Here is a 13117-nt window from a genome sequence, read left to right on the forward strand (position 1 = left end):
ACATATAATGGGACACATAGAACAGCTGACAAATTTTTAATTATTAATATTCTACTTCCTATGGTGTCCATTTGATTGTAAAATGTCTGCAACCAGTGTGGCCTGTAAGTTAATTTGACATGGCACAGACACAGCAATTGTTTGTGACCCACCGAAATTGTGTTCCCCTCTGTGTTACCATGTTGTAACTCATAAGAAAACACATTTTTATGTTTTATGAATCACAGCACACAATTTTGTTTCTTATTAGAAGACACTCTGTAGACCATATAATGTAAACTGTAACCCAGTTGGTAATAACAGTGTGTCTAAAAAGTTCCTTCCTTCATCACAATATGTGTTTAATATAGTTGGCATGCAGGTACACTTTATTTATTGAGATTTCATATTTTGAAAAGATAACTTTGTAAGATTTCTGCTATTAATATTTTAGCATTTCATGTCTAACAAAGTCATCTCATAATGAACATTACAGTATTTTACCTTCAACTATTGTATCACTTATATTACAGTGTTGTTTGGATTGATGTCAAAAATATTGGAAATAAGAAAAGACTGACTGCAGTGGGTTGTGAAAATGGCTTCCTAAGAATATCCATCCAGGACCAGAAAGACCTTAGTAAGTTTACTACAAATGTAACTATATTCTACTCTTGTGGTGTAGTGATCCCAACATTGTTGTCCAATTGAATCCATAGCAACAACCAGAATACTGGGCATTGTCACAAAGAAAAAAAATTCAATATAATTGTTAACTTGTATAAACTTTTCTTCAAAACATTACAAAAACATGAACAAAGTTATGAATGTTGTTATAAAAAAGTAGATAGTCTCCGTACAGTTTACAAGGAAAACACAAATGTATTAGAAATACTATGTCTTCATTGATATGATGACATTGTCCCCAATGTTTAAACTTGCTGATTCATATTCTGAGTTTTATGAAAACATGGTGGCCATTTGGTTAAAATATTGTGAAAGTCACAAAATAAAGTGATGCACATATTGAACGACAATATCTGACAATTGTGCCAGGTTTGTTTGAAATTAGCCCATGTATATTTGAGCAGATGATAACGGAAGGATGGCTGGATGCACGGACAGATGGACAGACAGTGGACAGACAGTACCCAACATAGTAGTCATGTTGGGGTCTAAATACAATTTGTGCAGTGTGTTCTCTTGGGAAAGGTTGTGCAAACATTCAAAATTTTGTTGTCATTTTTGGTCTGATATGTAACTTTAACAACATTGTCACATCTGATATATGTGATTTGTTTTTTTCAGAAGTGGTTAAGTTCTGCAGTGGACAACATGACGGAGTTATTTCCTGTGTCAAGGTGTTTGGTTGTCATAGCAATGAACAGACACCACCATATCTGCCAACAAGTGAGGAGAACAGAAACGCTGAACATGATTTAGAAGAAGATTACAATGTATTGATAACTAGTGCTGTGGAACCTACAGTTGTCTACAGGTTAGTGTAATTGATTTAGGATATTTTCTGTGTCTGGAGATACATCGTGTGATCAATTGATTTGTCACATGATTTACATATTCTGCAATTTTGATACATATTTATCATCCTGCATAGATTGTTTGATTGATTGATATATTGATCAGTTGGTCAGTTTTTTTATCAACTGAGTTTCTTCAGATCCAAACGAGATGAAAACCCTAATGCTGATCTTTATATTCATATTCATGCTCATATTCATATCCATATTTCAATGTCTGTTTTTACTGCCATAGTTAAGTTATTCAACCAATTCATGGTCACCTTACATACCAGATATCCTGGAAACAATGGTCCAAAACTTACAATACAGTCACAGTGATTTTCAAAACAACATATTTTAAAGTGTTCAATGAAAATGTGACAGTTTTCTGTATTTTTTTCTTTTCAGGAATATTTTTGAAAATGGTTTAAGACAACAGTATATTCTTAAAGATAGTGAAAAGTATGATGGTGTCCTGTGTGCATGTTTAGGTGATGTAGATTGGGATGGAAATTTGGAGATACTTCTTGGTACATATGGTCAGGTAAGATGGTTTGTAGTAGGATATCACAATTTGATATGTATTATTGGTGTAATAGTTGAACAATAAAGTTACTCATTCAGACTGGCTCCCTGTGGCATCATGGTTAAAACTAAGGATTAGCAGTCAGTAGGTCATGGGTTCAAATCCCACTGGAAACAGCCGTGGTATTTTCAGTGACCAACCCAAACCCAGGGTGGGTGTTCTACAGATGCAATGGGTAGGCTGTATCACTCAGCCGTGTCTCACTCACAAACAAGTGCGAATTTGGATGTAATTCCTGGAGTAATGACACTAAAATGGTAACAGGACAACTGCCCCCCGGACAACTGCCCCCCGGACAATTGATACTGTCGACGTTGTGGTTGCGCTGATTCACCGGCAATCATTTGGTTGATGACGACGTTGTTAAGTGCCTGCTCACATTTCAGAATATTGAGATTGGTTGTGTAAATTCCATTGTATTGGAAGTATTCTTAAAGTGAGAATTAAACATCCAGAAGCACACGAGCACTCGGGTAGGTGATTCTGGCAAGCCAAAATCTCTTCTCAGTCGTGACTAATTCCCGACTTGGACCTGAACGATCCCGTACGAGAGTGTGAGAGTGTGAGTGCTAGAGTGCAACGTTAGAACTATCCATACTTATACCGTTCAACTCTACGACTCACAACACCTGTATATGATATTGAATGACAAACCCGTACATCTGTAATACAATTTTTTTTCGTTCGGGGGCAGTAGTCCGGGGGGCAGTTGTCCGGGGGGCAGTTGTCCTTCGGGGGCAATTGTCCGGGGGGCAGTTGTCCTTCGGGGGCAATTGTCCGGGGGGCAGTTGTCCTTCGGGGGCAATTGTCCGGGGGCAATTGTCCGGGGGGCAGTTGTCCGGGGGGCAGTTGTCCTAGAATCCACTAAAATGACACACATGGAGCCCACACATACTGTGCATTGCTAGTGAGGACCAAGTGCTAGTGAGGTGTAACTCAAAGATTATGCAAAGATCAAGTTATATGATGATATGTCTGTGAACATGAAAATGTACAAGAGAACTAAAAGCTAGCGAACACTGATAGGAATAGATTACTAAGTGTCAGGTGAGATACTTTGTGATAAGTGCATATCAAATGAAGAGGGGAGTTTGAATGTAAGAATTACAGTTGGATAGCTATTAGTCCAATGGACTAGGTCAACAAATGCAACCATTGCATAAAAGTATGGGTCATACCACAGGTGTACAGGGGTTGACCAGAGGCATCCATGATACTAAAGTTGCTGAACATACATACTGTAGGTGCTACTAGGCTTGATAGTAGTTGGTCGTTTCTAACCCATAACTGCTCACTGTCTACTGCAGGAATTGCTTGTATACAAGTACATAAAGGCTGAAAAATCACCCACAACAACAACAGCTTCTGAAGAAGAGGTGGAATATACTGCAGCTGCTATGGCAACAAATGAGGTTGAAGATGGAGAATATAAATTGATATGGCAACGTAGCTTTGCTCATCCAGTGCTTGCTATGCAGTATATTGATGTAACCAACGATGGACTGAAAGAGTTAGTCTTAGTATCTATGAAAGGTTTACATATCCTACAGGTAAGATGTGACATGACTATATGTAGCCTCCTATGTCTGTAGCAGTGTGTCTGTTTGTATACATACACATTCCAGGGACTACAATACTGAAGGCACATACATTGATAACAAGGAATTGAAAATAGGCATGGTGTATTAATATACAGTATGTGTATACAGGTTACAATAAAAGTATATCTTACCAACTCATCAACATCAATGTATTATATCCCCAATCTACCCTCACATGTGATAGTTGCTGTCCTGTACAGGAAGGTCATAATTATCTTTTTAAAATTATCATGATTTATTGTTAAATGGCTTGATAATTCAGTTGGGGCTAAAGAAACCATGCCAGAATGCCTTAGTCTGTGTATATCTCACTATATCAGCCATGTCTAACTCTTACACAGACCAATTTTGTACAATCTACCGTAAAAGAACGAGTGTCTTTTTCTCCTTTATATTTCAGCATGATTTAGAGAAAGCCAAAGATAGATGTATGGAGAGACTCAAACTGCTTTGTCTTGACAAAAGGGATGACACTGGATGATGTACAGTCAAAATGGAACCTCCAAAAACTAATGGTATTCGAAATACAAAGCTAGGCTATCTCCATGGAAACAATGCAAGCTGTTGACTACTTCCGCTATCAATGTCATTGTGTTCACATTGAAACAATACTAGCTGTCAGCATTATCCAAAACATGTACTATATGTATATTTGCACTCATAGTAACAATTATTATGAATTGTAGTTGTACTGTTGGCATGGAAACAACTTCAGCTGATAAAACTTCAAACATTTGTGGTTTGTTTCATAGAAACACCAACTGATGTTACTTTACAAGAGAAATATTGTAATGTTTAAACAGAAGAAACAGTGACTGCCAACAGTCCTAGAAATGTCCTTATGAAATGTGGCATCAGTATTTTTCACTGACCCAAACTAATAAAGTCGGGGATCTGATTCTTTGAGAGAGACTATCAACTACAGTAGTGTCATTTCTGTTCTGTCTGTGGCCCACTTCGACCCTGTCTTTCTTTCAACCAATAATCACAGTTCATAGCACTACCCAAGCGGTAAAACTACCATCAAGTCGATAGTTTGAGTAAGATTTCAAAGTGTGATAACTTTCATTTTGTAACTCATTCAGAGATTTTAAACTCTTTGATTGATTATGAAGGACAATAATATATGTCATCCATAGTAGTATAAAAACAAGGCCAAAATGGGTACACAGAGAAATGAAAAAAAAAGAAGAAAGGCACTTGTATTTTACTTGTAAAATTGCTTTATTTGGCAGACCCAAGACTACAGAGCTTCTCATTAGAAAAAAGCAAGCATTTCCAACATATTAGTGAATAGAAAGTGATTCAAAGATGTACATCTTTTTTTTCATTTAGTTTTAATATTTTACCTATCCCCTTGGCAAAACGTACATCTGTGAAGAAGTTCCTCTCATAAGATTTCATGTCATGATTCTGTATGGAAAGGAAAACCAGGCACAAATATCACTTGAAATATTGACCTTTCCAAAAGCTTCCAAATGTAAATACAGAAATATATATTAAATTTGCAGCACTATTTTTTTTCTTGATATAAAATTTCATCAAAAGTACTGATTTTTGTGTTGTACACCTTTACTAGTCGTCATTCCTTGGAGAAGAACAATTACAATCCCATTAAACTGGCTGTTACTACATTCACAGTGAAGATCTGATTCCTTGAAAAAATAAATTTTTCCTTGATTTTAGTCATTGATTAAATCTATACTTTCTCCACGACGACTTGGAAGTGGAAGCAAATTTTGTCCAACTTCAGAACTTTTAAAGTTTTATCGCATTCGATCTACTTTGTATTAGTAAAGTGTACAAATAAACATTGCTTTTAAACTTGGATGTCAAAGACCATATTTTCTACAAAGGTCATACTGCTGAATTACAGTTTTTGTAGAGTGTAGTTTATTTCATGACTGGCATTGTGGTTGATGGCGCTTTCTTGTGAGAGACGTCATCTGCTTTCCACTGTGACATTACTGTCTTTGTTTGGGTGTAGAAGTTGATGCTCTTGAATGCAAAAAAAAAAAATAAACAAATAGTGTGTAATTAGTTTATGAACACGAGGGGGGGAAAGGGTCCTGGTAAAACTAAATTTCCATACCTTGTGTTACAATTTTGATGGAGAACCTCTGTAAAATACTTGGTGAGCCCAGGTGGATATTGAATACTTGCTGCCCTCACCAAAAATACAGCATTTCATAATTGTACGATGTTTGAATATTTTCATTGTAAAAGGTGAAAGCTGACGTAATAGCTAGGGAGCACACTTACAGATTTTCCTTGGAAGTTACTGCTACCCAGAAAAGATCCCCTTGAGCCAGTAAATGAAAACATTGGTAATGGTACTGGGATGGGAACGTTGACACCAATCTGAAATAAACAAACAATCAAATAATGAATTAAAAGTCAAAACAAAATGTCACAAATTTGAGTCTGTGATGGTAAAACACATTCCATATTTTCACACGCCTTAGTTTTACATTTTTATGGTGCAGAAATATACACGAGTGGTTTTAATACACTCCATTCCATGACAGATGTTATGTAATCTTACATCGTTTATAAAAACTGCCAGCTTATTCAAACCTGATTCATAGAGAGGAACTACTGTCATTAAAATTAAGATTTAATATAATTATTTTACCTGTCCAACATCAATTTCATTACTGAATTTTCTGGCCGTTGCTCCATTTGTAGTGAAAATAGCAGTACCGTTGCCATAGGGATTTGAATTGATAACTTCAATGGCATCATCTAAAGTATCCACTGTCAAGATAACAAGTACTGGACCAAAGATCTCCTCTGTGTAACATTTCATATGTGGCTGTAGGAAAGAAAGAACAGATGAATTGGGATTGGTTGTAACATTTCACTAATCTGCTATCAAGGTGACTTGTACTGGTCCAAAGGTCCTCATCTGTATAGTATTTCATATGTGGCAGTAGGAAGGAAAGAACAGATGAAATGTGATTGGTTGTAGCATTTCACTATATCCACTATCAAGGTGACTTGTACTGGTCCAAAGGTCCTCATCTGTATAGTATTTCATATGTGGTGGTAGGAAGGAAAGAAAAACTTCAAGAATATCAATGTTCATAACCTGATGTGTTCAAGAAATATTTCTTTCATCATTAGATTTACCTTAACATCTGTCAGAATGGTGGGTCCAACAAAGTTTCCTTTTTCATAACCAGGAACACTAACACCACGTCCATCTAGAATTAGATTGGCACCTTCATTCACACCACTCTGAACTAAATCACACACTCTGTCTTTGGATGCTGGTGAAATCACTGGTCCCAAGTCAGCACCTGGTTCTATCCCTGCAACAGACAGTTCAGAAAAGTATGAATTTAAGTGCTTAGATATATTCAGGATTAAGAAAAAGACAACTTAAAGAGTCTCATGACATGTTACCGCTAACACTAGTATTTTTTATTGTGACAAGCCTAGAGTATATGATATTGAACTTCAGTATGATGACACTCACCAGCAGATACTTTAAGTTTCTTGGCACGATCTACAAGGTCTGGAATCCAGTCTTTAGAATCACCAACAAAGACAGCTGTTGACAGAGCCATACAACGTTGACCAGCTGCTCCAAATGCTGCACCAACCAGCTGAAAAACACAGAAATGTGTCACACTGGTGTACTACAATTTGTAGCACTATTCATCACAAGGAAATTGCACTAGGCAGCTTACCTCTGACATTCTGTGATCCAAAACTATGCTGTGGATTTCCTATCAGTTCATAGCAAACTGACAATATGTATTGAAATTACAAAGATTAAAGATTTAATTTCCATCAAAGATATCACTTGGATTTAATAATTTGATGCTATTGAACAAACAAGGTTTTGGGATTCTGGTATCAAACAGTTTTAATCAGTGAAAATTCACTGACTGACTGGTTGATTGTTTTTTCTGACTGACTGACTGACTGACTGACTGACTGATCAATTGATTGATTGATTGATTGGTTGATTGATTGATTGATTGATTGATTGAATGATTGATTGGTTGATCAATCGATCAGTCGATGAATTGATTGTTGATTTTCTTACTTACTGACTGGTCTATCAAATTCTTTATCAATTGATTGGTAGTTCCTGACTCACCATATTGAGTGAGTTTTCCTTATTTGCATCAGGCATGAAAACACCATGATTCTTAGCTGCCATGTTACACTGAACACGTTTGCCATTTTTGGAGCCACGTTCATAGATGTATTTACCGGCTGCATCAGCACCAACGAATGAAATGGCTTTGATGTCAGGGTTATCACAGATGAAATTTACAGCTGAAATAGATCAGATGCAGGATATGTACAATACCGGCACACTAACTGTACTTTTCAACTTTTCCACCAAATATAATCATTTACCAATTCATAATTTTCAAATCATTTTCCAATTCATAAATCTTCAATCCATGAAAATCCATATAGGAATGCATTAGTTTTTTATTAAAATAAAACAAATAAAGAAAATATACTTTAGGCTAATGAAACTAACATAGAATACATGTGTTTCAATATTGTGATTTCTGATCATTTTAACAAAGAAACTGTGCCAGGAAATGATCAATTGTATTGGTCAGAGCGTTTGTTGGCTGCTTTTACTCTAAGAATTCTATCTTGGGTACATAATAAAGAAATATTCAGGTCCCTCAAAATAAAACAAATCAACACACAGAAGGAAAGACAAGTTGGATGATCGTAATAAGTCCCACCAAAACAGGACAGATAGGTACGGCATATATAAAGGCTTTTCTATTCATTAAATTTACTTATGGGGAGGGGGTCCTTATAACTTTGCACAACAGAGACATCTCAATACTCAATCAGAAGTTGGAAAACACCATTCTTAACAGCCATACACATATGTTTTAATGTTAAATCACCAACAGCCTCAAACTGTCTGATTATAAAGTTTACCTTCATGCTGGCCATGAATAACATTAATAACACCAGGTGGAAATCCAGCTGCTCTAGCCAACTCAATCAGTTTCATAGTCCCACCTGGATCACGCTCAGAAGGTTTTAGAACTGTTGTATTACCACACACCGCTGATAATGGAAACATCTGAAATCATATAACATGTAGTTAGGATATTTTGCTAACCTTGTTTTGTTCTAATGATTGTTACTGAATTCCTTTACCACACTCAGTTGGAATACACATTTGTTTCTCAAAGACAATGCCACAGAAAATGCTGAATTTACAGATGCCTTTTAACGCTGCTACTGATTCATAATTACCAATATGATGGATACTGTTTTCCACGGTCTGGTAAATACATAAACTGATACATATAGGCCCAAACTAATCCTGGTTATGTTATAACTGTTTGTGTTTTCCACAGTCTGGTATAAACTGATACATATAGGCCCAAACTAATCCTCGTTATGTTATAACTGTTTGTGTTTTCCATGGACTGCTGAATACATGAACTGATACATAAAGGCCCAAACTAATCTTAGTTAGGTTATACATCAATCTTTGTGTTGTACATAATTTAATAGAAATAAGAATATATATGCGGAACTTTGTTGGACTTTCAATGCAAACACATAGTAACACATTGAGGAAATATAGTACAACATCTTTAAACTCACCCAAAGAGGTATCAAGGCTGGGAAATTGAACCTAGAATCATAAAAAACACAAAACAGGACATGCTATGGAGATTACACAGTTTAATGTATAAACTTACAAGACTGTAATTCTCAGTATTAATAACTTTCTGAAGTATTACAAAAATTCAATCAAATTATTCATGCTAAAATTGCAGATAACAAACAGGATTGAAAAAGTAGTTAGACCAGTATTTCCAATATCAACAATGTAATATCAATGTTGCTTACTTAGAATTACTAAATGTATGATTGCCACGTCGTCATAACTTTCAATATATTTCACTTCAGTTCAGTTCAAGGGACTGACAGTTACCATTTATCACTGTTACCTTATGGTGTAATACTAGCTGTAACTCCTAGTGGAACTCTGAACAAAAAATACCTGTATAACCACATTTCTTGGTAACTAGGGGTAACATAACAATGGTAGTTAACTTACGGTGTAATACCAGCTGTAACTCCTAGTGGAACTCTGAATGAAAAAATATCCATGTCCTTTGCAATTGATGGTAAAGTCTCACCAAGTTGTAAGGATGTGATACTGCATGCATGTTCTACCACCTCTGTCATAATGAAAAGAGAGAGAAGCACTTAGTATTATCTTAAAGCTCGGCGGTTGCCCAATATGCATTTCTGTATGCTTTTTGCCAGTCTGTTAACAAACACGATGCCATCCCACATTCCCACCACTACATTGAATTTGACTTATTTGCCTGACACCAGAATTCACATGGGAAAAATGTCTTTCGTATTACGAAAGATTTAAAATCATGTACTTAAAAGTTTCATGCTACACAGAAACTTTAGAAAATCAACAACACATGGATAGTGATATTTGCTTAACAACTAACCAAGGTAGGAAAGCAGAAAGTACTTTCAGGAACATTTGAAATGATTAATTGCCATACAAAGCCTATATGAAATGCTCCAATACTCTGATTTCAGATTTTTATCAGATGTTACTTTGTGAGGCATGCGTTTGTTCTCATTGTCAGTATTAGTTAGGTGCCAGCCCATAATACTTACGAAGTCCTCTCATGACATCACCGTCTGCATCAGCCAATGTTTTACCTTGTTCCATGGTGATCAATTTAGCAATGTCTTTCTACAAAGACAGAGATATTTGTATGTCATATAGCATATATAGCCATGGCTTACCAGTGTATATTAAAAGTCAAAGTTGTATGAAGATGTAAATGTTTTGATATTGTAGAAATTAATATTCAGTAATATTTCATTTTATTTTAGTACAAGAAAAGGACATCCATACAGCAAAATAGTCATAGACATATTTCAGATATTTGCTATTCTGACAGTGATAATTCTATGTGTTCAGTAATTTCAACTAAAATGTGATTGTGCATACTGAGCAGATGGAGAGAGAGATATGCATATTCTTCAGCCTGATGGTCCCCACGAGTCTAAATGTTTTCTACTTTATAAAGAGTCAACAAAGTGGGTTATATCCAAACCTATTACCAGTTGTATCATGATTGGATTAAAATATACATTTTTGACACTCACTATATTCTCCTTGATTAAATGTTGGAACTTGAAAAGGACCTGTTGTCTGGTTAAAATCGACGTCTGTGACCAGGCTGGAAAGGCAGCCTTAGCAGCAGCTACTGCTGCCTCCATCTCATCCTGTGTGTTCTTTGGTACCCTGGTAACAACTTCATTGGTAGCCTACAAGAAAACAGTAAAGTGTGTTTCTCAAACCACAAACAATAGTATGGTGTATGATGACACTTTGTTGTGATTTGAATTAAATACTAACACATCCCAGCAAGGGCAATATCATAATTTCATGCCTGTACAAGGGTTGGCACTCTTTACCAAAATTTTGATGATGCCCAAGCCAAAAGTGTAATAAACCTGGACATGTACAAAAAACTTTCACATGTTGTATATTCCAGAACTTTTATATGGTAAAATCAAATTCAAGGACAAACGCTCTGAATAACATAATATATAGTTTACTTACAGGGTTGTGGACATCAATCCATTCTGTTGTTTTGGACTCTACAAATTCATTATTGATGAAATATTTTGTTGTTGGCTGAAAGAAATAAACACATGTTTAAAAACATCTTGTGAAATAAGCTAAAGAAATTATATTTGGATTGAAAAATGAAATCTCATAAGATTCCTCAACTTCCATTTCACATTTTTTTTCATAAAGCCAAAGAGACTCACATCATTTGGGCGACATGAACACTGATCAAGTCAAGTTTACATTATCATATATTGTAAAATGTTAGGTAACCAAACATGTTTGGTTCTGGCATTGATGAATATTAGCCAGTTTTAAGTTATATCAGTATCAAGTCTTTACCACTTCAAAAACCAAGGCCGTTCCTTACAGAACACACAGATGAGCTCCACACTCATGTCACTGGCAATGATAATGATTAATGTATCATGATATGTTTTATATGTCTGACATCATAAATATTACAACTTACAGCGGCACTGCTCCATAGCCTAGTTGGTATGCGATCTGCCAATGATACCTATCAAAAAAAGTATCATTAATATCAGAGAAAACACAACATATCAACCAACATGCACCGAACGAAAATGGCTGCCTATCTACAATATTATTTGTTTATGTGTTGTATAGTATTGCATTCATTCAAGTTGACAATAAATGGCAGCGTCGGTTCCGGGTGTCAGTCGCACCATGGATGTAATAGTTGTATATGTATGGTCGCACTTAGCTCTGGATTATACACGCGGCTGGGGGTTTCGACTCGTCGGAACCCTGCAGCGTATACATTTCTGCCTGCTTCCAATGTCTGCTGTCTGTGTCTGCCTGCATTCTGAATGGAGTACTAATAGTAATACCTTACCTTGACAAACCTGAATTTGGCTACATGTAACATATTCTCAGAACTATATCTTAGTTAATCTCGGCGTTATTTCTTGACACCAGGAAGCATATAAAACAGACACGACGCAGCCTGACCTTAACTTCGGTGAGTGACCCCTAGCCCCTGAGACGACCTCGGATGACCTTTCACAGTGTAGCGACTTTCACATTGGTGGCGCTCTTCAAGCGTGACAAAGGTTTTGTTTACACGAGAATTAGCTAGGTGTAAATTAGGTGATCAAAAGCTATTTTACACGATAATGATATTCGCTGCTGTTATTGTTTATGGAAATGCATTTTATACTCAAGAATAAAAAGGCTCGCTGTTTAGGGATCGCCCGAAAAAATCTGAAGTGCTCCAGTTTACCTTGAATTAAATGTTGATATGTTTGAGTTTTTAAACTTGTCATATATTGACAGTTTTACAGTAGTTCCTTCATATTTCTTCCATGCCCATTAACCACATTTACACTTACATTGTATATATAATCCTTTAATACAAGTAAGGAATTGCATTCTGCCCCCACCCCCATCCCACAGCCTCCCACCCCCACCCCCACCCCACCCCCACCCCCACACTCACACACAAAGTGGCTACCATGATCAGCTCAAAGAAATTGAATAAATTAATATTTCTTGGGGGAAATATATATTTTGTTAACAAATGAAGTGGCAATTAAATCATAACCCAGGCACGAGAAATATGTGGTTAAATTCAATAAAGTGTTATTATATCGAATTATTCAACATTCTGATTCTTGGTCTCAATCCCTGATATGTACAGTAGTAGTTCAAATAAGTACGACGTCATATTTTAAAATCTATAAATGCTGACCCGTATTTTATATGTATGTATGTGTCTGTACTTAGACTGCAATGACGTCATAGGTCCGGGCTTATCAACCTGAACTAATATTTGGGGAAGGGA

The 13117-nt window shown here is 36.1% G+C and overlaps 2 protein-coding genes across 2 annotated transcripts in view; one reads left to right on the forward strand and one right to left on the reverse strand.

The window, feature by feature from the left end:
* The window catches only part of LOC144447063 (KICSTOR complex protein kaptin-like), an 8652-nt gene extending 3699 nt beyond the window's left edge, over positions 1-4953 (forward strand). The window contains exons 7-11 of the mRNA XM_078136959.1: positions 513-619; positions 1288-1477; positions 1908-2043; positions 3393-3635; positions 4087-4953. Coding sequence (XP_077993085.1) covers positions 513-619; positions 1288-1477; positions 1908-2043; positions 3393-3635; positions 4087-4167 — 757 coding nt within the window. The 3' untranslated portion in view covers positions 4168-4953. The remainder of the gene's footprint in view (positions 1-512; positions 620-1287; positions 1478-1907; positions 2044-3392; positions 3636-4086) is intronic.
* On the reverse strand, positions 4922-12311 carry LOC144447058 (putative methylmalonate-semialdehyde/malonate-semialdehyde dehydrogenase [acylating], mitochondrial). The gene is made up of 14 exons (XM_078136945.1): positions 12170-12311; positions 11783-11830; positions 11302-11376; positions 10842-11003; positions 10344-10422; positions 9757-9880; positions 9297-9327; positions 8616-8763; positions 7798-7979; positions 7168-7297; positions 6819-7000; positions 6322-6501; positions 5949-6047; positions 4922-5684 (listed from the first exon to the last, which is right to left on the reverse strand). Exons 1-14 carry the CDS (start codon positions 12200-12202, stop codon positions 5580-5582), a joined length of 1578 nt encoding a protein of 525 aa, XP_077993071.1. The 5' UTR covers positions 12203-12311; the 3' UTR covers positions 4922-5579.
* Positions 12312-13117: the final 806 nt, after the last annotated feature.

The sequence above is a fragment of the Glandiceps talaboti genome, chromosome 2 (genome assembly GCF_964340395.1).
Source record: "Glandiceps talaboti chromosome 2, keGlaTala1.1, whole genome shotgun sequence".
NCBI classification, from domain to species: Eukaryota; Metazoa; Hemichordata; class Enteropneusta; family Spengelidae; genus Glandiceps; species Glandiceps talaboti.

What these genes read in the sequence shown, in the direction of transcription:
- LOC144447058 (XM_078136945.1), bottom strand. Translation starts at nt 12,202, where the DNA reads ATGTTACATGTAGCCAAATTCAGGTTTGTCAAG. An exon ending in CCATTCTGACAGATGTTAAG is followed by an intron (nt 6,502 to 6,818) that starts GTAAATCTAATG and finishes TCTTTCCTACAG; the next exon opens with CCACATATGAAATGTTACAC. An exon ending in GTAACTTCCAAGGAAAATCT is followed by an intron (nt 5,685 to 5,948) that starts GTAAGTGTGCTC and finishes TTTGCATTCAAG; the next exon opens with AGCATCAACTTCTACACCCA.